The following is a 26,359-nucleotide window of genomic DNA, read 5'->3' as shown; positions in this document are numbered from 1 at the left end:
ATAGAAACATGTTCTTTTTGCTAATTGTTTGGAACTAAGATATATTATAATATGTTGGCGTAGGTTGCCTGCTAAGTTATTTTAATTTAATGCGAATAGCATTCTTATGTAGTGAAATAATTTTAATTTTAATTTATATGTATTTCTAACAAAGTATATAATTTTGAAAATAAATAAAAATGCCAGTCTAAAAAGTGATATATAGTTTAAAGGAAGATGCATATTTCAAATGTTTTTAAAGCAAAAAAAACATTCTTCAACATAATTATCAAACAAAAATTGTTCTTCCAAAAATATATATATTTCCCATTTGTAATAGTTTCTGCTATACAAAACGAATATCTTTTTTTGATCTTAATAACAAATACTTCTTTGAACATTTAATATATTAAATAAAATACGTTTTTTTTAGGCATTTGAAAGAACCTACAAAATCCCTTGAGATAGGGTAATTGAGAAATGGAACCACTAGGACTGCTAGGGCTTCTCGCCGGCGAGTCGGACGTTAACCCAGTTCCATTTGCCATGGTCATACCCATGCCCACGTCCTCCTTTCCTCCTCCTTCCCTCCTCGGATCCCCTCAATCCCCTCCATCCCCTCAATTCCCTCCATCCAGACGAAGTGACATCGTTCCGAGTGGCGGCAAGTGGCACCTCTAATGCAGCGATGGCAGCCTTAGAAATGCCTCTGCAACATGGCAATCAGCTGCAGTTCCCAGTTCTTTGGTCCGAGTGTTGCACACTTGCCACTTGCCTTTAGTCACTTGGCTTTCCATGGAGATCCAATCCCCCAGACTGTCGTTGGGCATTAGGTGGCTGCAATTTTAATTTATTTCTGCATTTCTCGGCGGAGCTTCAGCAAAACTCTTGAGGGGCTTCGCCTCCTTCTCCTCCCTCCGCCTGCCTTTTATTTATTTATTTTTACTTTACTATACTTTTTCTCCCAGCAGGTTGGCTTTTGTGTGGTCAGCTGGATGTCATTCTGATCCGATCACTGGCATCAGGCTCCCACCGGCGGCTTCGGTTTCGATTTATGTGTGTTGCGGGGAATGTGCCATAAATCTAAGCGAATGACAAACAATCCGAAGGCATTCATCGCCAGCGGCAGTTTTTTCTGGCAGCTGTTTGAATGAAATGCGTTTTGAACATCGACTTGACGGCCCAACTTGCGGTTTTATTCACTCGAAAAAAAATATGGATTCACGAGAGAGGAGAACGGATTGTTCGCTAGAGAATTTCGAGAGGTTGTGTGATTCTTACTTTTTCACAAAGAAAACCAATTCTGAACTATTCTGGGGAAAAATACTTGCTTGTTTCACTTTTAATTTAAATTTAAAAGTAACTGAATTTTAAATACATTTTTCAGCAGAATCACATATAATATTTTGCTTTAAGATAAATATATTAAAAAAGGGAAAGTGAAAGCAGCAATAGCAATCATCTGCTGAGTACATCTCTCAACCAAATTTACTCGTTTGCCATTCAAAATTTATGGTTGAACGGAGTTTAAGATTTATTACGGGTGCAAGAAAAAAAATAAGCAAGTTTCATATATTACATTAAAGCTGGTAAATTATATAAGCATTTAAATACAGAGGATACCTGAATTAATCATTTTTAACATAAAACTGCAGCGAAAATAACAATAAATTATAACCCAACCCAAAGCCTTTAATTAACAGATTTTTTTCAACAAACATGGTAAAATGTTTTGTTGAAAGCGATTATTTATTTCTTGTCAAAATTGCCGTTTCCTGTACATTTTTTTTGAGTAAGGATAAATGTAAGCATTTTAACTTACAGGATTTCAAGTGTATGAGAGCTGTCTTTAAAAATTTATTGGAGCAAGAAAAAACTTAACATTCATTAATCAACTGGCTAATGACCAGTAAAAATTGGCATTCCTGCTCCATTTGCATACCCGCACGTGAAGAAACCCTCTTAAAACATTTAAGTGTGCCAATTTTAGAAAGGCCAAATCAAAGCTACAAATAAAGACCGGCAAAAGCGGTCTGCTAATGAGTTTAGAATAGCCATCGAATTAATTTAAACCCGTTCAGAAACTTGCACAGACCAACCCAGAAGCGAGTTCACACAGTCCCAGACGATTTATTGGTCACAATTAATGCATTGAACAAAAGAAAAAAATGTGAAAATAAATTGTTGATATAGTAAAACGATTGATAAACCCGTTCAGCGAGACAATTGCGCATAAATCACTGGGAATTAACTCATAATCTGGAATGCGTTGAGGAAGTGACTTCGGTTGATTGATGCACGACCATTCATTCAGATTCCAATTCCGATTTATTTTCCTGCCACCGGCAGAGCTAGTTCGTTTCCTGAGTCTTTCGTTTGACAAGTGCCCGCGGCCCACTAATTAAAAACAGCCAGCGGCACCTATTTATTCGATTTACATTACACGGCTGCGACTCTGTCACAAATAAACAATAACAGTGCGAAAAAAAAACAGAAAAAAATAATAATAACACAAGCGGGAAAAATGGAAAATGCAAATGGTGGTCGCGAAAATGCAGCCATGTGCAACACAGCCAAGGAAACGGGCCAAAAACAAAAATTTCCGCAATTTTCAGGCGGCAGAAACCGCAGAAACAGCAACGCCAACATTTCGAAGAAGAAAAAGAAAAAAACTAAAAGTTACATAATGAAATAGATGCGCGAAATGTGCAATACACCTCAACTTGGGGCAGATGCAACCGCTGCAAAAGCAAAAAAAAAAAAAAACAACAAAAAAAACAACAAAAATGAAGCTAAAACTTGCCAAACTCTTGAGGCGGAGTCGTCGAGTCTGTCGTTGAATTGGGAGGATTTTGTGGGGATCCGCAAGCAAACAAATCAAACCTCCAATTGAACTCGTTTGTTCGCTTGGTTATACGGGTTTATTCGAGACTTATATATGGCCAAAAAACTATGCCGAAAGATACTACCAAACAGTAGACAACACAACACAACCACCGTATGTCGTGACCAAATTTGGCTATGAATTTACAGCAGCCAACAGTCGACAAGAAAAAACTCACTTTCAAATGTTATTTTGCCATTTTTATCTTCAAATATTTGTGGTTCTCCATTTCTGGTTATGATTTAAATACCCTTTTTGAGTGGCACCTAAAACCTAAGCCGAAGTTTGTAACCATTCACCGGTTTTTTTTTTTAGTAACTACTCATCAATAATTTATGGATAAAATCCAAAAGCATTTCAACTACATTATTAAAAATAAAGACATTAATGCCGGTATAAAAACAAAGGTTATTTACTAAATAAACAACCATCAAAAGTTTAAACTGCAAATCATTTATAATTACTTTTACGATTTAGTTACTGCCAAAGTTTTGTGAGCTGAAGTCATAATAACTTACAATTTTAAACCAACTAAAAATTTAACATGCCTTGGGAATATATAATCTGCATTAAATTCATTATTTTACTTTTGTGTTGTGTTATGGTTGTAAAATTTCAAGGGTATTCAAGGTGAACTTTCAAGTCACGGATTTTTGTTTTCATTTTGTAGATTAATTTTGGGTTGCTTTCATTTGCAGCCGCTTATGGAGATCGCGTGTGGCGATAAATTTAGTCTACAAAAAGAAAACGTTTAAAGTTATAAATTGTTTTCCAAAAGGGTAAACATCGTTACGAGCCTAGCAGTAAATTAGTTACCAGTGGCTAATAGAAATGGCCTTCATGAAATAGTATTTAGGTGCCAGTGGGGTTACATAAGTTTTGATTTGACCCCCGGCTAAGTGGAGTAGATGATGTATAATTTGGGTACGAATTAATAATTCTTATGAAACGTTTCATAACATCTGCTTTCATAATTTTAAAAGTGGTAGAAATTATCCACAGAGAGGTCAAAAGAGCTCCTAGTTTCTAATTTATATACACAATTAAAAATGGAAAGTCTGAATATTTTTTTCCAATTTAAAATACATATTAAATTATTTTGATATGCGCCATTTCGTTCGTTTAACTCCTAAAACATTAAAGTAAGTATTGCAGCTGTTTATAAGGAAATTTTTCTCATTTTCCTTTAAAATTAACCCCTCATGGAAAGCTTTAATTAATAAAACAAATACGACATGTTGTAATAATTAGGAAAATGCTTACCCTGTACACTCCATCGACGAGTTTTGTAACCTCCTCGGCCTCCATTGCTGCTGAACTTATTTACCGGGCCCAACTGCCAATGGATGTGAAGTGAATTGAAGTGAAGTGTAGTGGATTCAAGTAGCCAGAAACCGCGGGCTACTGATCGATAATGATGAATTGAGCGGCCGAAAATCGAAAATCACTTGCAGACCGAACAAAATTCACTTTCAACTGCAGCGCCCAAAGGCCGCCGATGGATTTTGATTTTGATTCAGAAAAATGCCGCGGACTGCACTCGATTTTCACTTTCTAAAGTGGCACACACGCGGGCAGACACCAAAAAACCGAAGACTGGAGACCCGAAAGTTGGAAGACGTTGAACCGGGCCGAAAGACTCGAATTTGGAGTAAACTTGTAACTTTGACTTTCGTTGCAGAATCTTGGAAATCTCGTTTCTCGTTTATTTATTTTTTTTTGTCGTTACTGTCGTGTGACTTTCTTTTCGGCGGGCAGACGACCAAAAACTTCAACCAACCGCTCCACGTAACGCGATCCGGCCAAATGAAATGCCAGCCAAGAGTTTTGGATTTGTTTGTTTCTGTTTCTCGGTTTTTATTTTTTTTGGTTCCTCGACGGGTTTGTGGGGTCTTCGGGTCGTGTTTGTTGTTTTTTGTTTGCCCAGCGACTTATCAACAACTTGTGGCTTCGGCACGTGATAGAGTTGTTCGTGAATCTGGAAAGAGAGAATTCGGAGGTTCGGTAAGTCAGCTGGCATCGAAAACGAATGGAATTGGATAAGCAAAAATGCCTAGCAACCGGCAAATATTTAATCGATACAAGCAAAGGATTTTTTACGAGTAAAAGTTGAAGCTAGCAGAGAAAATCTAGAATCCGAATCAAATAACTAAATAATATTTTAATATAAAAAGGTAAATACATATTACAAATTAAAATAATTTTATTCTGGTTACAAATTCTAAAATTGTTGACTTTTAAACTTGTTTATTTACTTTACTACAAATTTACTTCAAAATTGTATCTTAAAGTATTATTTCATATTTTTATTTTTTGTGGGGTTTCCTATTTAACGATTTCCAACACTTTCTGAAAACATTTTCTTTATTTTCTAGCTGGTATACTAAGTGAAAATGAGCAAGCTAGATGACCTACTGGGCAAAAAGAAAACGGTGGTGCCCGTTTTGGACCTCAGTCGCAGCAACATCCAAACGGTGGAGGAGTTCAAGCGACTGCTGGAGAAGGTGCCCGACTACAAAATGCGACCGGTGAAGGTGCGCGCCGAGGAGATAAAGATCCGGGAGAAGGACTACGCCTTCAAGATGCCCAAGAAGGAGATGCGAAAGCTACTGAGGGCCAACGGAGAAAGGGAGGCGATGTACACCTATGCGGATCCTGTGCCGAGTGAAATGAAGGATGTGGTGCTCATGGAACTCTGTGCCGTGCCCATCGACTGGAAGATGCTGACCACGCTGAGGCCCAAGAACAAACAGGAGGAGGAGTACTTCAGCCGGATGGTCGAGATGGGGAAGCTGGAACTCAAGACTGAGGCTCGCGATCGCCGGGAATTCGCTCTGAACAATTGTGTGAAGAAGATCAAAAATAAATCTGGTATAGTGGAAACTCGACTGATGACCTGCGAGTCCTGTGGCGAGGAAATGTGTTGTGGTATTTATTATTTAACTACGTGTTATTTATTGTTAAGTAACTTTTATTATTTTACTTAGGAAAAACTTGTGGCGACTTCAACTACGATCTTTATATTCGGGTCGAGGCCAGAGTGGTTAAGCCCAAACCAGCTGCATTGTCCTCCAACAAGGCCAAGTTAAATGGCCGCAAAAAGTCTTCGGTGGGAACCAAGATCAAGGTCAAAAAGTCCTCTAACAAAACCGGTTAAATATTTGAAACAACAGAGATAATATACTATCCTCTACATATTGTTTTAGCTTTTATAACCAAGTTTATTTGCTACCATATTATTGTTATATGTGTATCAAATATTTATTTATTCAAAAGACTTAAATACACTACTCGAATTTCTATGCTGTCAACATTTTAAGACATGTGTAGCATTTAATAAAGTTGCTAATTAATCAAAAATATTTACGCATTTATAAACCCAAGGTGTTAAATGAAAAATGCCTAAATTTAATTGAAAACCAAATCACGTAAATCATTCGACACAACCTCAAAAGCTAGAAAATTTCCCTTGAACATTTAACCTTTATTCAAGATGTTAAAAAAATACATAAAGGTCGCTATACAAATAAACTAAAACATCACACATTTTTCCATTGGTTTGGTAAATATTTTTAAACTATTTTTTTTAAGGGCCCGAATACTTATGCTTCTGTAATACGAATTCCTCTAAACATCAACAACTCTAGTGAACAGCATGAAAAAAATGTTGTAAACTACTGAAATAATGATCACAACTGAAATGCAAAATAGTAGAAATTTTTGACGATTTTTTTTTCCTCCGAACAAGCGACACTCGAGTGTTTTTGCCGGTCAGCTCAAAATGAAATGGCTAAAATATTTAAATTGCCAAAGAGCAACACGGACGGTTGGCCATTAAGACAAAGTCAACAAGGTAACAGGGGTTCTGTGCTTGGTGGTCTGGAGAGTCTTGGTTATCGGTCTTCAGAGACTGCACTGAGAAAAATAAATAGTTTCTATTATATTTCTGAATTGCTTAGGGGGAAAAATAACTAAAAAATATGTTGTGCAGATATAAAAACTGTATTTTAATATGTTGAATTTTTTCTGAATTTTTGTCCTATATTAAGAAGCTTGTATTTAAACCCTATTCCTAAGAAATTTAAAATGTGAGTCTGAAAGATTATTTATTAATTAATTTATTTTTTATTTGCTTTTTTGTAAATGTATATCATGTTCTGCTACAAACTTAGCTTTTAGGTGAAACAATAACCTTTTTGTCGACAAAATTTTAACACACATTTTTTCTCGTAATGAATGGAAGTAGAAAAAGCCGCCGGAGGCAAAGTCTTTCGATGCGTTGGCGACATCGCTCCAGTGGCAAGCAGCCACTTACAGCCCACGAATCTCGAGTCTGCCGCTTGTGCAACAATTTGTGCAAGTCTCTGCTCTCGGCCAGAATTGAATGGACGTGTCTCAGAGCCTGTCTCCGATTCTTCTGGCCCCCCTTCGGCCCCGAATTCTTCTCAGCCTGCGGAGCTGCACAGCTTTTGATTACTAATGAGCCGTGTTCGCTTTTGAGCTCTGTCAGCTCCGCGATCGCAGCTCTGATTTATGCAGTTTATTTATGGAAATATCTATTCGCGTAGAAATTGAAAATTTACTTTGAATATCAAATTTATAGCAAGCCGGCTCAGCCGGGGGCCGAATCGGAGCTTTGGACGGAATCTTAATTTGATTTCGATTCTCTTACAACGAGGCTTGCAATTAATTGAAGAATGTTTAGGAAACTAGAGTATGTAAAGTTTGGTTTGAAGTTGATATAAAGTTTACTTCCTTATGCTTACATTAATGTAACAGATCAATAAAACGTAAAGTATATTTAATATATTTTTAAAAATATTTATTATAATTTTTTGATTCATTCTCAACAAATAATTTAAAGGTCTAACCAATTTCAAGCCAGATAAGCTCTTTCCTATGAAGAAAACCTAAAGTCTGTTTACATTTTCTCAACTTTTCAGTTCATCCCTTCTCAAGATGTCATTACATTAATTTGCATTGTCACGTGGATCTTCATTACAACGTACAAAATATAATTACTATAATTTCGAACTGAATCTCTCTTCCTCAATTTCAACCGTATTTCTATTCATAGTGACACTCGTATCTCAAACTCACTTCGTATATCAGCTCAGACTGTTGACTTTTACCAACTTAATTGTGGAATCGAGTGTGGCACACACTATTCGGGCCTGATTCTGTTATTGTGAGCTGCCATTGAACTGCCGTGGAGAAGACAGCATCAATATGTCAGCACTTCGCCGCGGGCGACTTTCGTATCTTGGGGTCTTTCACCTGGCCAAAAAAAAAAAAAGACGTGCCAAGTCGATTACGTAGGCACACGCGTCTTTAACTGCGATCTGTGTGTAACCGATCGGAAGATTTCCAACATAAACACACACGACCGAATGAAAATGAAAACATGGCCCGAACGAAACGCATTTAAATCTTACGAAATGCTTGATGTCGCATCTCTATATTTATGCAGACGCAAGATAAACACATTCCAGATAAGCTCACAAAGTGAGAGTGTCGGAAAGAAAGTTAGGTTTTATTTGTTGTTTTTCTTGTTAGGCTTTCGTTGTACGTGACTTCTGGCAGGGCCACGCCCCTTTGGGCCTTGATTAGAATTCCCGCAGCTGGCCGCAAAACGAAAGACTTAGGCAACGAACTTCGCAGCTGCATTCTTTTCGTGCAAGGTTAGCATCGTCACTGCGGTCAATTGTGGAACCCGATATCTCAGTACGGCGGCGGCGTGGACGACGGCTTAATTATGCATCTGCCATGAAAATATATGCAAAAACAGCGCTTGTCTATTAAGAACAAGGCCAGAATCGCCAGCCAACTAACTTGGCCCGAGCAAATCGAATATAGCATTGCTCAGCTAAGAGTTTGTGCTGTGTGATTATTGCCGTTTAATTGCCTCCTTAGCATTGCATTTTTTATGAAAAATTAATAAATGACAAACATAAAGTATTTTAAGATTAAGATAAAAAATAGTTCAAAAAACCTCCTATAAATATTGTTTTGTACATTTTTCTTTAATCCTATTGAAAAAGCAAAGCAATCCAAAGGCAAGAAACATTTTCAAAATTATTTAATTTATAATATAATATATGTACATCAATAAGAATATATAATCTTTTTTTAAACAGTTCTTAATTTGGTAAACAATTAATTGCATTATTTTTGAATTATCTAACCCTTTAAGCTTTTAAAAAATACTAGTTAAATAAGTATCTGTTTTTCAATGTAAGTAAGATCTTTCTTCATTCTTCTTTATTTATTCGCGTTGTCTAACCCTTTAACTTTTATAAAATAAAAATAAAGTAACTATCTAGTAAATATTTTCCTATGCAAGTAAAACCTTTTCCCATGATTACTTTATTTATTTATTTGCGTGGGCAGACCCCTCGTTAAATGCATCCTCCCTTCCTGCGAATCTCCTCGATCGGTTGAAAAACTTTCCCCGAATCGAAGAGCTGATGAGCAGTCAACGACCATTATTCTCCTGACAGTCGAAATACATGCGAATAGTCGGGTAAACAACTTAAGGCAGCATGTCCAACATCAGTTAAGCCGAAGGAGAAGATTGCTGTGCCAAGTCGAATGCTATTATCAAATGCTCGTCATTAACATTTGCTGCCTGCTGCGGCTGAAATCGCGACGTGACGATCAAATTGCAGCACATGTGAATACACGTGGACACAAAGGTGAACCGAAGAAGATGTTTTTTACCGGTTGTGTTGTGAAAATGAAATTAAACTAAAGGCCGGAGACAATGCATCTGGGCGAAGGGGTATTTTGCACAGGTTGCACACATGCGAACGAGTATCTCTGCGCTAAATTGCCGCCAGATACGTTTGCAAATGAGTCTTAGACACCGCACACAACACAACAATAACATTGTTCAGCCATTCCAAAGAAGAAAAAAAAAAAAAAGCAGAAAAACAGAAAAAACCTCCTTTTTCCGCACTCCTCAACCAGCTGCCATGCAAATTGAGAGACGAGGCCTGTTCGTTCACTCAAATTGGCAGTGAAAGTAAAAGTTTAAGTTATTTTTTGCTCTCTGGGCTGTCGAACCAAGACCAAATCCGAAGACCGAAAACCGTGGCCAAGCGGTTCGAACGCACCGGAGGAGCTGACGACTGCCACTTGCCTGCTAAAAAGCCAAAAAGAGATGTGGTCCATATTTCTTTGCGCCCTGAACTGAACAAAAAGAGTTGAGCCACCCCAAGGCCCCTGCCCTCGCCCCTTCACCTTCATTATTGCTTGGCCCCCTCCCGCTGGCCTGAACCCACCCAAAACCATATGCAATTAACTTTTGACCAGTAAATAATTTAACACATTTTTGCTAAGGAAGAAAGTTGTGCCTTTGTTTATGGTTACTTCATTGGTATTTACTATACAACAAATGATATTAGAAACCATTATTATTGGGAGCTCTTAATTGGTTGTCCTATCAAAATATATTGTACTTTTGCTGCAGAGAATATTTTGGTAATGGTACTATCTACTACCAAAAAAAATTTGTTCTGCAACCAATATGGTAAAAAAAGAATCACAAGAATTATTCCATTTTTTAGATTTTTCTAAGAAATTTCTAGAGTGAAAATTTAAAATAGAAACACTACATCTTATTGTTTTAGATAATAAAATTCTTAACAAATTCGATCAGGAATAAACTAAACGAATCTCTTTAATCAATGAACTTTTTGAGGTAAACTACGCATGATAAAATTTTTGAAAATATTTTGGAAAGGTAAGTAATCTGTTGGCATTTTATAAACAGTGTTATTATCAATAAAACTAAGTGACATTAATTACCAACTATCTGGCCTTAGAAGATCCTCATTTGGCGTAAAGTGTTTCTCTTCAAAGCCACTGTTCTATTAACCCACTGAGCTGTGTTGTGTTTCTCGGCGAGATTCCCCTCGCTGGAGGAGGCTGATCCCCGGACACACCCAACTTGGGCTGTTGGCTGCCCAGCCCCCACATACAATACATATCTTCTTGTCTGAACGATCGTGACTCCATTTAGCCGTACTGCTCACGTACCGGCATCTCCTGTTTATTATTGCCATTGGTGGCGGGAAAAAAAGAAGCTCTCCCCATCATAAATTAGGTGCAGATGGAATCTCAAAGTGCCGACTCTAGTTTGTCTTCGCTTTTTCTCTGGGAGCGTTAATGGCAATGCCTAAATCTTTGAACAGGAACTGCCTATGCGATCTCCGCCCACATAAAAGTTAGCGAGGGAAAATTCCAAGGAAAAATCGAAGTAGTAGGTGATCATAATGAGAAATACTAAAATATGTGAGTCGAGATACTAAAGTCAAATGGTTAAAAGCATAGCAAATAAATTAATTGAAAAGGGGATTACTAATTAAATGGAAAGAGTATTAATATCAATAAACAATATTTATCATTATTAATACCAAAAGCAAATAATTGTGAAGTAAAACCGGAACGAACTCGATTTAAATAATACATAATTATATATTTTTTAAAGGAAATCCATACATTATTTACCCAATGCGGAACTAATTTTTTTAGTACTTCCACATGCTTCCAATAAACGCAAAACATTTTGATTGATTTCGAGGCACTTGTTATGGGGTTTTCCTGCTCTGAGCAGCGGATCGGTAGCCGAAACCAAAACTCATTTGTCCGCCCACTCGGCAATCGGCAATCCAGCAGAATAGAGATACTCGGAGTGGGGTCCTAAGACCCGAAAGTGAAACAAATCGCCAAGCGACTGGCAACTGGCAACTGGCAATTGGCAATTGGCAACTGATGACTGCGTCAGCTGGAAGGAATGCGACCTTGAGCTGTCGTCGGCTATATCTGTATCTGTATACTGCTGTACGAGTATCTGCTTGTTCAGATGTCGTGACTGCCCAGGCCCAGAGCCACAGACACAGATACAGATACAGGTAACACCACCGAATAGCAGCAACCACAACGAGAAGTATAAGCCTGGGCCAGGCCATAAATACGAGGGAATAAATGGAAGAGGGGTTTTCGAGGGGGAATCAGAACCCACTTGAGATGAGAAGACAAGAGAAGGCAGAAAAATAGCGCAAGTATCTCCTCAGACAATAAAACACGTTTGACGAACGATTTGATGGCAAAGATGAAGATTGAATATCTGCCAGATACACGTCGATGGCAGCAACCACAACTTGAAGACGGCGTTCACTTTTATTTTCAGCACTGCAACCGCACAAACCACAACAACAAGCCGAAATAACAAAGATCAAACTCCGGTTGAATGAGAACAAAGCCCCACCAGCGTTAACGAGAATATCTCAGTATCTCAGCTAAGAAATTGCCATATAAAAAGTATCTGCCAGTACCATTCGTTGGCTAAATTTATTTATGCCATTAGAGGCGTTCAGAGAAACTCAGAGAACCGAAAGCCAAACCCCATGAATTTGTCAAGCCACAAAACGAATCGCTCATTACTTAAATAAATATAAACAGATTTTTTCGGAGGAATTATTCTCTAGTATATTTTAATCCCAAATAAATATTTATCTAAACTCACGACAGCAAAAATTATTATGAATCCACAGCACAAATAAATATTTGCCAGATTATTATTTATTTGTTTTAGGTGATTTACGAATGAGAGATGTTTAGAGTTCAGCGAAGTCAAGGTTTTACTTAAGGGGTTATATACCTTTTTCACCAGAGAAATACATGGTTTTTATTTATTTTTTTTTAGCATGTTACCATTGTTTTATTTAAAATCAATAAAAATTTTATCAAAGTACGTGTCCTTAACTTAATTTGTATAAAATTTCGAGTGAAAATTTTGAGTATTGTGGAAGTTATAGTCCTTCCCGCAGAAGTCCTTTTTTCATTAGAGGCTTGCGGTGAGCATGAAAACAAGAAAACGGCTCAACTTAAAAAAAAAATGAAAAAAAACTACGTTAGTATATAGTGTTACCTAGTTCGTGAACGAAGGATTTTACGAAAAAAAATTTTTTACAGTTACAGCGATTGTTTTATCAAAAAAATCGATTTTTCGAGGTCTAATAATTTAGTTTTTCGCCCCAAAAAAATAGAAAAAAAATTCGAAAAAAAAATTCCTTCGTTCACGAACTAGCTATTGTATCTACAAACAATCCCCCAAAATTTCAAATCGATCGATGTAGTGGTTACCGAGATATCGTGCTCACCGCAATGACCTTTTCTCAAAAATGCGACTCCGAGATAATCGCGTTTAAAGTTTTAGGTGGACATTAGGTAGTCATGTTCACCGTGCGCTATGAACGGCTGTATCTTAGGTTCTAGTGCCCCGATCTCTACAAAATTTTGCAGAAAAATTGTTGAAAGTATGTACATCAAAAAAAATAATAAAAAAATTTTCGATTTTTTGAACTTGAAAAAGGTATATAACCCCTTAAACAGCTAACAATGTATTTATTTAATATGCAGCTAAATCTTTAAATTCTATGAATTTTAATATATACTCGTGTATAATTTTTTACGCCCTTTCACCTGAAACTTTCCCACTTTGGTTTCTGAAATCTGCGTCTCTAACGTTTGTCCAGTTCGTTAATCGACTTCAGAAAGGTGGCACAGTTATAAGTCCGAACCATGAAATCGCATTAGAATCCAAGTCAATGAACTTCTGCGACCGATTCGAGTTTATTTATGCAGTCAAAGGCCCAATTAGTTTCGAGAATGTCTACGAAAAGGAAAAACCGAAAAGTCACTGAAATATTCGACTTGCCAATCGAGAGACAAATGCCTCAACTGATTAAAACAAATATTTTGTTTTTGCAATTTAAAAATATCCGAGTAATTCCAGCGCATTCTTGAAGATTTGACACAGTTTTGATTAGGAAAAACCGGTTTTCGATCTGGGCTAGAATTGGTTTTTATTTTTTGCAGGTCTGCCTTTGCTTGCGTTTGCATTCCTTCGATTCTGAAAAAAACCAGTTACAGAATCTATAATTTCTGATAGATTACATTATGCAAAACGAAATTTGCATTTGCTATTCACTGAATTTCTCCCTTTCTTAGCGACCGATAATCTTTCCATTTCTTTGTGCAAAAAATTGGGAGGGTTTAGATTTCTATTCAGTTTATTCATTTCATAGAAGTTCAACGGTTTGACATTGGGTTCAAGAGATTTGCATAAATTACAAAATGAATTCGCCAATTAATTTTGTAAGAGAGTATCCACTTATTGTGAAATCTCGCCTCTATAACATTTATTGCATAAAGAATACAGTTTTAATAGGTTCAAGTTCTACTTTCAAAGCACGAATTCTTAATCTTACGCTCTTTTCTCCATTTCAAATACAACTAGGTTTGTATACCAAACGAACAAGGCATTAAATCAAAACCACACTCAACAAACTAACCCCAATTATGGTCGACCAGTTTTATGATAAGCATTTCTGGCTTAAATTACTCGTAAAACAAAAGACTCAAGCAACGAACTTGATGCGTAATAACAACTACGTGCTGAGCGTTATTAAACATTTTGTTGATCCGCTGGCAGAACAACAAAAAGTGAAACACACAGAAGTAAACAAATGGGGCTTTCAAGTTTTTGGGGATCGGCGCAGTCGTAAAAATCACTCAATAAACCGACGGAAATGACTTGCTCTCCAAACTAAAAAAAAAAAAAAAAGGCGGCAGAAACAAAAGTATTAGTATATTTGTTTCGACCGACAGAAATTTCATAATTAGCCGCAGTGAAACCCCGCGACGTGAGCTAGTCAAATCACATTATCCCAAGCCAAGAAGAAGCGGCATTCGAGCATTTAATTAGCCATTTTCACACATTTCACTTTCAACGAGCTGCCAAATTGTGAAAAGCCAAGATGCTGGACAGCTTCATAAGGCACTTTTTTCCACTTTTTTCCCCTTTTTTCCCCCTTTTTTTGCCTCAATGAAACGCAAAAAAGCCATTAGCCGGTCAAGTGCAGAAAAAAAAAAAAAAAAAAGAAGCGTAGGTTGGTTGACAAGACCGTTCGTTGTATCTTTGTATCTCGGTATCTTTGTATCTGGTCATCTGTCGCTTCCTCTGTTTTGTCTGCTTAAGGCGGTGAGTCCGCTTTCAAGTGGGCAATTTCTATTTTTTCCCTCCGCTGCCTGCTACTTTTTTTGGAAATCTTTTTTTCATTTTTTCGTTAATTGAAATTTCCCATTGCATTGAACTTGAAAGCTCGCAGACATTTGGCATAAATCTCAATCCGTTGGCAATGGCCAAAAATTCAATATCCATTAGGCAAAGAGTCACATTGATTGGCAGTCGGCGGTTCGTCGATTTAGCCAATTTTGTTTTTGCTTTCCCTGTTTTTTCCTTTTCGCATTTTTCTCATTTGCTGGCCCAACTTTGATTTCTACCTGCGTAATTAGCATTTTTGATTTGTTTGCTTGTTGTCGACGTTGATTTGCATTTGGATCCCTACCCACATACTTGAGCCTCGATTAAAAATAGAAATTGCGCCGAAGATCGTGAGCTTAGCTCATCCAAAAAGTGATTTACAAACCTGTAATGAAGCAGAAAAAATGCTCATTAATAACCAACGCAAAGTTATAATGAAACGGATATATAATGTATATAAATAGGCTTTTAAAATAAATACTTTAATTTATTTTATAGAAGCTAACAATGTCACTTAACTGTATTTTCCCAAGAAAAGTTTGTGAAAGTCATCTTTCTCATCCTAAAATCGCAGATTAAACCTCTCTCAAAACATTAACCATTCTTAAACAAAAGCATTATTTTTGCAAACGCATAAACTTCAAAAGTTAAAGCCCCACTTTTACTTTAATCCCATGATTTGCGAGCGTGAAGTTTGAGATGGTAAGGAGTATGCAAAACATAAAGCCAACGAACGGAGATGGTCCAAACTTCATCAGTCGAACGTCCATAAAAATTGCAGCTTAGCAACGCAAATTGAGCGTAATAAGCATTAGCAACTTCACGGAGTTGGTCGTGTAGCCAATATAGACTCTCTTATTAGCCACTTAAGAAAACCGAAAGGCAATTAAGTCCGAACAGTTGACTTAGTCTGATGCATGGTATTGACGCAAAACTGCAGCTAAATTAAATAAATGCCACACTAATCAGGTAATAATAGTGTAATGCAGCAACCATATGCAAAAAAATATGGCTGGTATTAAGCGCAGGTATAAATTAAACTGGGAAGTTGTCCTGAAGATAAAAATACTTAAAAACCTGAATTGAGAAATAAAATATTTGTATAAAACCAGTATACTTAGTATAGGAAGAGGAATTCAAGTTGGTTAATAAAAATAATTAAAAGTTTAAATTACAATCATTTTCTTAAAAGTGATACCTCCGATTTTATTTTGAAATTTTCTTGAGCGACCTTTTAATTATTTGTAAAATTATTTGAGTATATTTTTTTGCATGAATTTATATCCTTTCATGTTTTAATCAGCACACCCAAAATAAATTTTTTTAAACCAGCAAACCCATTTAATCAATGCCAGGTGTTCAAATTTTGTTTTTTTGTTTTTCGGTTAATTTTGGAGCCTACAATCTAAACATTTTTTTGTTTTAATTTAGATCGATTTTTATTTTAGTGAGCATAAAAACCTTCACAGTTTCGCTTTGCATGTCCATCTCCACGATTGGCTATCAATAACATTTAATTTCATTCCATTTTACTGGCTTAGAGGCTCGTTTGGCCGCTTTGTTGTGCGCTCCTTTGGTCATTAAGAAATTGTTACAAATTACCAGTGGCGTGTGTGCAAAAAAGCTGGCTGCCGTTTGCAACATTTGCCTTAATGCGATTTGCATTGAAAACGGGCACAAAAGTCGATTTGCTGGGCTGGGCAAGGTAAAACCGAACAGAAACTGAAACTGAAAATGAAAATGAAACAGAAACTGAGGTGGAGTGAACTGAACTACAGAGACTGCAAAAAAAAAAAAAAAAGAAATAAAAAGTAGAGTGCTCCGGCTTATTCGCCGGCTATTCACCTGCATTTTGGAATGCTCGCTGTTTGCCTGGCCCAAATAAATCGTAGCTTTGGGCTCTTTTTTTTCCACCAGCAAAGGCAAAGCCTTTTAGGTGTGAACTTTTTTACTTAGCCATACTTTTTTGCTCCGCTCAATTTGAATTCGCTTTGAGGTCATTGGATCAAGCCAAAACTTGTTCCACTTACAACTTTGTAACACAGAGCAAATCGAATAAATAGATAGTATCAAAATTTGGGTCGACATGCGTGTTATTATTTCGCGTGTTGTGGAAAATTGGGCGGGGAATAAATAATCTACAGTATTCGATGAGGAAACGATTTCAGATTGCACTTCCATAATCAAATTGTGGCCAACCGGGCGTATGCGCAATGTCCAATTGTCCTAGACGTTTTGGCATTTTTTAATGAAAGTTTCGACCGTTTGCGCATTGAATTGATTTTCTATGAAATAAATTGTTGCAAAGGAAATTCAGAGGAAAAAACAACGTAGACACGCCCACGAAATGATTGGCAAAACCGTCCAGCAATTATGTTTATTGGCTGCTGGCGATTATTGCCGCATTCTTTTCTTTCAGCCACGAATAAAGCAAAGGCTTTCGATTTCGCAATCGAATTGGATAAACTTGCTCTTCGAAGGCAAAGAGCCGGCAGTACTGGAGTGGACCCAAATGAGGTAATAAATAAATATAGAAAATTATAACTAAATTACGGCTTCAGATTTGTGGCTGTAAAATCTGGTTGTGACTTGAAATTATCTTTGATGCCTTTTTATGTAATCCAGTTAATGTCGAAGCTCAACATATATTTAATATTGTTTGAGGTTTTTGTAGTTTAATCTTTAAATAAACAAAAAAACCTACAAGGTTTCCGTATTTTAATAACAAATAACAAACACATAAATAAAAACTTGTAAGTCACTTGTATTTATTTTACCTACAAAGAACCTACTTAAAGTTACAAAAAACCATTGTTAACATTTGACATTTCGCCAAGATCTTCAATGTCAGCCGGTTCGACCGACAACTGAACGCTTTCAATACCAAATAAGTTTTTCCCTGCGATCGATTGTCATTAACCATTAACCAGTTGAAAGAAACGCAATTCCCGGCTGGAATTTTCGATTTCAATTGGAAGCGAACGAAAACAACTTTCAATGCAAATGCAGCACTAAAGGCGAACCTGCAACCTGCAACTTCGTGGGTGAAGGAAAAGGCGGCTGGTTGTTCAAGTAGCGACATATCGTTCGGTTTACCTCGGCTGACTGATGGAAAAATGCGGTTAATGTGGCTAATGCCAATTGCCGTTGGAGTCTTGGGTTTCAGCCCATGCACTTGTACAATTTCCTAATTAAGTCAAATGCACTGGCATGTCTTGCTATTCTTATTGTCTGTAGGGTTTTGTATTCTCACACGTGAAAGATATGATTAACCTTTCTTATAAACAGGTGTATTTTTATATATTGAGGAAAGTAACTAAGAGGTTGAATTATTAGATTTAAGTTGGTGGAAACAAAATGCAAAGTGTGGTACAAATAATATAAAGACCATGAAGAAAACTCTTTCAGTGCTTCCTGTTACACGCTTTCCAATTTTCTTCACTGTTATTTCACGTACTTTAACCTGACGATCAGTTAAATTGACATTAAAGAAAATTAAACATCGTTTTAAGGCACCTAATTTCAATCAGTGAATTAAAGTAGACCAATAAACTTTTATTTTTAACCTTTTCTAATTTATTACAAAATAGTATGTAGTTCATGTTAATGTTAATGTTTTTATACACGAACATTTTATTTGATGGAAAACAATGTTTCAATAATTAATTGGAAAAGTAAGCATGATCAATGTTTAATTTTAATATACCATCTATTATAAAAACCAGGAACATCCTCTATATTTTTATGTAATGCTCACTTTCAAAGGTAAATATGTGCCACTTTTATTTATAAATTATTGCGGAACAGCATTTCCGTTGCATAAGAGCGAATTGATTTCATGCATTTCCATATCGCGTTTTCCTCTGTAGGAAGCGATCACTTAATAGATTTTACTTTTTGACAGTTAACGCAAAATGAAAATTAATTTGCGATTCTCGGGCGGCGGCGCGAATGCAAATAATCCGAGCCGAGTGGCACTGAATGATTCGAGTGGTGGTGTTGCGAGGAAAACGTTTGCCACTTCAAGGAAAACGAATTCCAGCGGGCCGCGGTTAAAGCCATTACCAATGCATTTGAGCCAAATGCAGCTCCGGCCAATGTGGCAGTTTGTTTTGGTTGTTCGGTCCGAGTTGTTGCTGGCCAAAGTTGATGGACTCGTTTGGAGCGCCTACAGCAGCAGCACCACTAGCACCACCGCATAAAAAGTGAATGCAGTGGGACAAAATCGAGGGGAGCGGCGAGCGGGCAAATCGACGCTTTAACAATTTGGTTAAAGTTTAATAAACTTTATGAAATGTTGTCTTGAGTGGGAAATGCAGTTGGTCTGCGTGGAGTCGTCGACTTCAATGACAATGGTGCAAAAGGGGAGCGAAGGGGCGGTGTGTCTGGCTGTCAAGTGAGTTTTCGGGGCGATAATGTCCATGGCAAAGAGCTAAGGAAAAACAAAGAGATAAAAAGGAAATCCTAGGAAAGCCATGGGACATCAGGAAACAGCCTGGCCACGTTAGAAAGTAACCATTATTGGCGGGTTTCGTTTTTACCCTTTTTTCTAAGTTTTCAATTCAACATTTTTGACAACGCTTTCGTCTTGTTTTTGTGCAGTTTTTTCCCCGCTTAAGTTTTCCGATTTTTTGGTGGCTTCTTCGGGATATTACGCAAGCGGAAAATGTGCTGTGAGTTTCCCTTTTCGGGTGACATTTTTATTGATTTTTTTATGCCAATGCAGTTATGCAATGAAATGTTCACAGAATGTGCATGATGTAAAATGTTGTGTTAGAAAAGTCATATCATAAATTGAAATATTTGAATGGAATTTTAACCAAAAAGAATTAATATGAACAAATATCAACATAAAAACTTGTCTTTAAAAACTTGTAAAGAATAATATTATATTTATCCTTCATTCTAAAGATACAAATCTTCAATACCAAAACTAACAATCTAATTCAATTCCAATTACGTCGATGGCTTGACTTTTATTGAAATAAACTTTAAATTGGTTTAAATTGTTGTCTTCGTTAGATGAGATATATTTAAATGTAAATCTTCTAAGAGCACAACATCGCACTGAAACTATTTGACCGACATTATTAATGGTTCTGTTAATTAAAAACGATCCGCACCTAAAGTGGTCTCTACCTGGATTTCTCGTAATTGCTTTCGGCTATCAACCGAACTGAATATTATCATCAATATTTTTTATAGATTGTCAAATGGGGGGGAAAGGCGGTGGGGCAGGCGGAGGGGGAGTGGCCAATCCTCCGCCAAAAGGAGGAGAAAGTGAGCCAAATGGCATGGAGCGCGAATGGATCGCTCCGAGGGTTATCATTATGTACTCATATGCAGAATCCAGTAATTACAGCCACACGTATGTGTATATGTACTCGAACATGCTGATGAATTGTGGAAGCCTTGCATCCGATAGATACAATTTTGATTAATCGTAGCGAAAAGAGAGCAAAGAAATTAGAACGCCGGTGGAATTCGACTGGATGTTTGGAGCGGAGTGTCCAGGTAATTGTGGGTTGTACCCAACTCCCCCTGGTAGAGAGAAACTCCGACGTTTGTAACGAACTGATAAGCGCGTAATTAACATGGCCAACAAATGGGGAGGTTAGGCGGGGGCATCCATACACCTGGCCAAAACGAAAAAAAAACTCCCATGTGCAGCAGAAATATTTCCACTCCGCCACATCGACAGCAAAGCATTTTTAAGGCGTGTTGTTTGCCGTTTTCAATAGATTTTTGTCTTTAATGACTTTTGGCCGGGCTCGCAGAGAGTCTCTTGGCCAGGCTTAATGGCTTCGATCGCTTGGCTTTTGTTCTGCACAGAATTGCCTTCTTGTGGCTTTCGCGAGTGGGTTTGGTTTCGGTTTTGGTTTTGGTTTTGGGTTCGCGATAGGTTCCAAATGGCTATTCTATCTTCAGGTGTCGGCATTGCTTTTGAGCCAAATCTACCGCTAGCTGGGCTGGCTCATAATGAGCCCGGTCATCTGTCCGGGAGATCGGAAGATCGAACAGGTGACTTGATGGTTTGTCCGTTTTTTTTTTTTTTTTTTGGTTTTTCAGCCAAAATGGGTCGCACATGCTGGGCGCAGAATTTTGACATCGATCTTTGATTGGCTAAAGTCAAAGAGGTTATTAACTTGCTAAAGAGTTAATTATCTAGTGAACCCGGTAAGGTATTTTATCGGAAGAAAGCCATTATTCAATGGGAACATAAAAATTGGCATTTACAACCAGCTGTATTACTCTAAAATTTTTTATGTATTATGTATGTATCAAACGGAAAAGTATCTGAAAGTTATAATACAACTTGGTTGGTCATAACTGTTAAGAAATCAATTTTTTAAGACTGAGAATAAATAACTAAGAAAAAAAAAAAGTTAAAATAATTCATTTTTGTGCTAATTCTATTACCAAAACATGGAGCCTACACTCATTTTATTTTATGATAAAATAAACACAAATACATTATAGAAATATTTTTTCCAGACATTTCATTCATGAAAGCTTTAAGTGATGTTAGAGAGCCCCATTAAAGTCAAATCCACTTGCTAATAATTTTGTTTTGGCTTGAATGGCTGAAACGTTTTAAACCTATTGAACAAACAGGGTTTCGAACAATGCAAAACAAAGGCTGAAATACCGGGTAACTCATTAAATAAAATGAGAACACGCCGTTTACCAGACGGAGATGGTGGAGAAACAAAAAAAAAAACAATCAACAGTCGCAACAGCAACAACAAGAATAAACCACAAGAAGTCGGTGCAAAATAAGGTCCAACAAAGCTAAAAAAAAAACAATAACAATAACAACGATTACAGCACAAAATACCCAAAGATGAAAAGTTCAATGCACGCAAATCGGATTAAGCAAAGAAATTAAGTAATACTTGTACTTCTGGAAATCCATTGAACTGAAAGTGGTAAATAGAAAGGGATCTCTGAGATCGGGCGGAAGTTGTCCGCCCATAAGTAATAAATGGTTTTTAAATTCAATAATGCGCAGATATTAAATACAATTTCTCACCTTTAATACGCCAAAAAATGTGTCGCTCAAATCCAAAATGCGTAAATCCAAAAATAAATTAGAGGAAGTTTTTTATTTCTCACAATTATGTTTTTGTCAAAAAACCCAAACGGTTAGCACTCCGAAAGTCGTATTTTTGGAATCGGTAAGTGCGCAGGCGTTGCGAGTTTAAATTGCACCAAACCGGGTTTCAGAATCGCGCGAAATCGGAAGTAGCGAACCGTACGCATCGAAGCTCAAAACTCAACTAAAACAAACTTTTCATTATGGGATCCATCGAGCGCCTCGCGCCAAAAAGCTTCCCCATCTAAGCTTCAACATTAAACTGAGCTTTTTGGGGCTTCTTTCGCATTTAACCTCAGCCAAGAAGTTGGCAAATAAAACGGAAAAGATATGGCTACCGAATTATTTGTATCAGAAATAAATAAAAAAATTAATAATAATGCCCGGAACTCGTGGCCCGAATCAGTCAACTATATTATACAACTCCCGTAGGAAAGATTCAAAAATAACGGACAAAAACTAAAAAGCCGTTATTTTTTGAAACGCACAAAGATGATTTTGGAAATATCGAGTTTTAAATGACGCTCGAAATAAGTTTAAAAATCGAACGACTCTATCATTCTTGAATCACGACTTTAATTGTATTTATATCGGAAGTCTATATTATTTATTTGCCAATTAATACAATTTTGATTTGTTTTCGCTTTATACTTTACCTACATGTTTTAATTCTACATTTACTAGATCGGTGTAACTTTCATCTCTAGCGATATTTTTCCAAGTGCCATCGCCTGACAGGGAGCAGTTAGCGGCGTTTTGCAGGGGCTGCTTTTTCGGTATTTCGTCCCATACACGGTCACACTCGTGCACTGTGGAAGCAATTTTTCGCAACTTGATATTAATTCTGTTTGATCGGCTCGGGCAAAATGTTTTCCATTCTGGTCGGCTGGCCTTAGAAATAGACGCCTAAAGTTCGATTCAATTCGCTTGGCACCAGCAATCTTTCATCCGCGCAAGAGAAAAGCGAGGAAAGTGTAGAGCGACCAGAGCCCTGTTGAAACAGAGTCGGCGAAGGATTGGTGAAGGGGGTGGCGCAGAGGCGGCTGAAGGCAAAAGTCTTTTAAGGCGATTCAACGACAAAAAAGCCAGGTAACTATAGTTAACATCGAGGATAGCTTAGATTTTCAGCCGGCTAAAGGGTGTTCGCAACCGGGGAAAGTGGCAGGGTTTGAACGGAGGACAGTGGGTGGTGCTGACCTCCCTACACTCCCTGTGCGAACCCTTCCTCCGCCGACCTTGCTCTTCTATCGATTTCCGAAAAATTGCATCAAGCCAGATGCACAGAAAATCACAGCTGAAGGTTAAACTTTTCTATCGGATCAGGGCCAAAATCAAAACACCACCACCGACCGATTTCTTTATTCTTTGTTCTTCATGAGACGTAGTATAAAAAAAATCAAGAATAAAGAACAGCCAGCCCCCATTTATATACGTATATGCCATATACATAGCTAAAAAGCGAGTGGAATACATTATTTCTTGTAATATATGCTTAAAAAAAACCCCCAATGGCACAGGGCCATTTACCTTTGATTTTGCAGGCATGGAGAGTCCTTGTGAATCGGAGAGCTCGCTGGACGGCGGCACTATGCTGCCCCCGAGTCCAGTTTCCCGGGAGCAGCTCCAGAAGCGGATCGAGTCGTTGACCCAGCAAAACAAGTGAGTCATCCGCGGGTAGCGCCGTCCCCATTCACCTGTGCTAATGTTGTTTTTTCGCCCCTAGGGTGCTGAAAGCCGAGCTGGACACCTTTAAAACCAAGTGCAAGGTGGTGCAGGAGGAGAATCGCTGCCTCAAACAGGCTTCGGTCATCATTGTTAGTATAAATATATGCATACCTACCATACTAATCCTATAATCAACGAAAAAAATTAGTTCACATGGGTTTTATTAAGGTTTTTATTATCTAAACAGATTTGATTCACTTTTCCCATGTGCAGATGTTATTTCTGCGAAGTCAAACAGGGAAATAGATAAGATATAATGATGATTAATAGAAATGTATTGCTTTAAAATTTTGCATTGCTTCCTATATCCAGTTTTACTATAGCATAGATAAGATAATATATTCTGCTTAAAAAAAAATAGGATAACTCTCTGCAATACTATCTAATTAATGTTTCCCCAATCTATATAGCAAGCCAAAGCCGAGCAGGAGGAGGAGTACATCTCGAACACGCTACTGAAAAAGATCCAGGCGCTGAAGAAGGAAAAGGAGACGCTGGCGCATCACTACGAGCGCGAGGAGGAGTGCCTGACCAACGATCTCTCCCGGAAGCTCGACCAGCTGCGCCAGGAGAAGTGCAAGTTGGAGCAGACGCTCGAGCAGGAGCAGGAGTGCCTGGTGAACAAGCTGATGCGCAAGATCGAGAAACTCCAGGCGGAGACGGACAACAAGCAGACGAACCTCGAGCAGCTGCGCCGCGAAATGGTCGAACTGGAGAACACGCTGGAGCAGGAACAGGAGGCGCTGGTCAACAAGCTGTGGAAGCGCATGGACAAGCTGGAGACCGAAAAGCGTTCGCTGCAGATCAAGCTGGACCAGCCGGTCTCCGATCCCACTACGCCGCGCGACATCACCAACAATGCGCATGCCAACGGTGGTGACACGGCCACCAGCTTGAGTGCCCACATCCAGATACTTCGCTCTGAGGTGCTCCGATATCGCTCCGACCTGGCCGCCGCCCAGAAGGAGGCCACCATCAAGACGCAGCAGTACGCGCTGGAGGAGAAGTCGATACGCGAGGAGAACGCCCGTCTGCAGCGAAAACTCAAGCAGGAGGTGGAGCGCCGCGAGGCACTGTGCCGGCACCTCTCCGAATCGGAATCCTCGCTGGAGATGGACGAGGAGCGCTTCTACAACGAGAGCCTGATGGCCGGCGGTCCGACGGCTGCAGCGGCGGCGGCAGCAGCGGCCGCAGCCTCGGCGGTCAGCGCCCAGCGCCAGCGCACCATCAGCAGTCCCGTCTCCCACAGTCCCTCGAGCAGTCGGCCCTTGAGTCCCGGGACGGCGGGCCAGAACCGCTGCTACGCTTGCGGCCAGTTAGTGGTAAGTGTGCTGTTTTAATTAGAGACTCCTATGGCGATAACATTTAATGTGTCCCTATAGAATCGTCGCGCCAGCGAACGCTTTATCAAGCCAGCACTGCCAACGCCCATGCTGGGCCTAAACACTTCCGCACCCAACGTGTTGACCTCCACGAACCCGCTGCTCGGCATCCTGGGCACCGGCAGCTCCTCCTCGTCGGCATCCGTGTCAGCTGGGAACGCCGCTGGCGGCTTCCTCTCGAATCTGGGCGGCGAACGCCTCAGCCTCGGTTCGATGCCCTCGTCGGGCGGCAGTGCCACCTTTTTGGCCGGCGGCGGCGGCGGAGGAGGTGGAAGCGGTTTGCTGGCCCAGCTGACGGGCAACTCAAGCGCCTCGTCGTCGTCGTCCAACCTGATGAACATCAGCCTGAATAACTCGTCCAGCGGCAATCTGGTGAACAGCAGCAGCAACTCCTCACTGTCGGCGTTTACGCCAACCAATCCGCCCAGCTCGGCGGCCACGGCCTTCATTCAGCCGGCCAGTCCCATGGACACGTCCACCTGCAAGGATTAGGCCAGGATCGGGATGCAGTTGCCCTGCAACAGGGGAAACCGAAAGAAATCATGACTTATTTTCACTTTCACACACTACACGAGAAACACATACACTATAATCATAAAAAAACACGCACGCATGCAAGCAACCAGTTAAACGACCGTAAAAACATAAGGAAACACACACAGAAAACAAATATGAGAAAGTAAATATCGTAAGCTTCTCCAAGGCACGACTCAAAGTCGGCTCATTTATATATGGTTAATATGTATATGTATGTTCTATTTGATCAAAATCTCTTAAAACCTTTCAATATCGGAATTCCTAGGCGAACGAATATTTAACGCTAATGTTTAAGATTTGAATGTTTTCTACTTTTGCTCGGTTCCAGTTAAAGTTAAGTGAAAAACAGCATATAATGAGGATATCGGAGATTTGGAGGATATAGAGGAGGAGGATGGACAGCACACGCTAACCAGATCGTATGAATTTATAAAACGGTGAATTCTATTCATGTCGAAACCAATTTCCCACAATTCCTTCGCACGTGGGCCTAAAAATTTTGAAGTATGTTTATGTAAGCCAACAAAATAAAGTTCAACAATTTAAAATTAAACTAACTTGCCACTGACTGTTTTTATTAAGATAAATAATTGGTATAGGTTTCTACAACATAATTACCTTTGTAAAACTTTTACACCAAAGCT

The 26,359-nt window shown here is 38.6% G+C and overlaps 3 protein-coding genes across 7 annotated transcripts in view; 2 read left to right on the top strand and 1 right to left on the bottom strand.

Annotated features, from left to right (window-relative positions):
* The window catches only part of LOC108100532 (brain-specific angiogenesis inhibitor 1-associated protein 2), a 33,375-nt gene extending 11,130 nt beyond the window's left edge, over positions 1 to 22,245 (bottom strand). For all 4 annotated transcript variants that reach the window (XR_001771996.2, XM_017204491.2, XM_017204492.2 and 1 more), the window contains exons 1-2: positions 22,009 to 22,245; positions 4,127 to 4,841 (exon numbers count right to left, since the gene is read on the bottom strand). Coding sequence is in view for 3 of the 4 variants with exons in the window: in XM_017204491.2 (XP_017059980.1) it covers positions 4,127 to 4,171 (45 nt within the window). In the remaining variant the exon portion in view is untranslated. The remainder of the gene's footprint in view (positions 1 to 4,126; positions 4,842 to 22,008) is intronic.
* Positions 4,876 to 6,403, top strand: LOC108100533. Its single transcript, XM_017204494.1, has 3 exons — positions 4,876 to 5,037; positions 5,239 to 5,791; positions 5,851 to 6,403. The coding sequence occupies exons 2-3, from the start codon at positions 5,257 to 5,259 to the stop codon at positions 6,018 to 6,020; spliced, it is 705 nt and encodes a 234-aa protein (XP_017059983.1). The 5' UTR covers positions 4,876 to 5,037; positions 5,239 to 5,256; the 3' UTR covers positions 6,021 to 6,403.
* Positions 22,246 to 22,846: 601 nt separating the features above from the next.
* Positions 22,847 to 26,272, top strand: LOC108100642 (coiled-coil domain-containing protein 6). 2 transcript variants are annotated; one of them, XM_017204646.1, is made up of 5 exons: positions 22,847 to 23,160; positions 23,613 to 23,730; positions 23,795 to 23,885; positions 24,207 to 25,118; positions 25,179 to 26,272. In XM_017204646.1, exons 2-5 carry the CDS (start codon positions 23,615 to 23,617, stop codon positions 25,668 to 25,670), a joined length of 1,611 nt encoding a protein of 536 aa, XP_017060135.1. In that variant the 5' UTR covers positions 22,847 to 23,160; positions 23,613 to 23,614; the 3' UTR covers positions 25,671 to 26,272. The 2 variants fall into 2 exon arrangements, with proteins under 2 accessions (XP_017060135.1, XP_017060134.1); XM_017204645.1 differs by having other exon boundaries at positions 23,589 to 23,730.
* The last annotated feature ends 87 nt before the right edge of the window (positions 26,273 to 26,359 follow it).

This window comes from Drosophila ficusphila, unplaced genomic scaffold (genome assembly GCF_018152265.1).
Source record: "Drosophila ficusphila isolate 14025-0441.05 unplaced genomic scaffold, ASM1815226v1 contig_286, whole genome shotgun sequence".
Classification (NCBI taxonomy): domain Eukaryota; kingdom Metazoa; phylum Arthropoda; class Insecta; order Diptera; family Drosophilidae; genus Drosophila; species Drosophila ficusphila.
The sequence above is the reverse complement of the archived record's forward strand: the minus strand, read 5'-3'. Positions and strand labels throughout refer to the sequence as shown.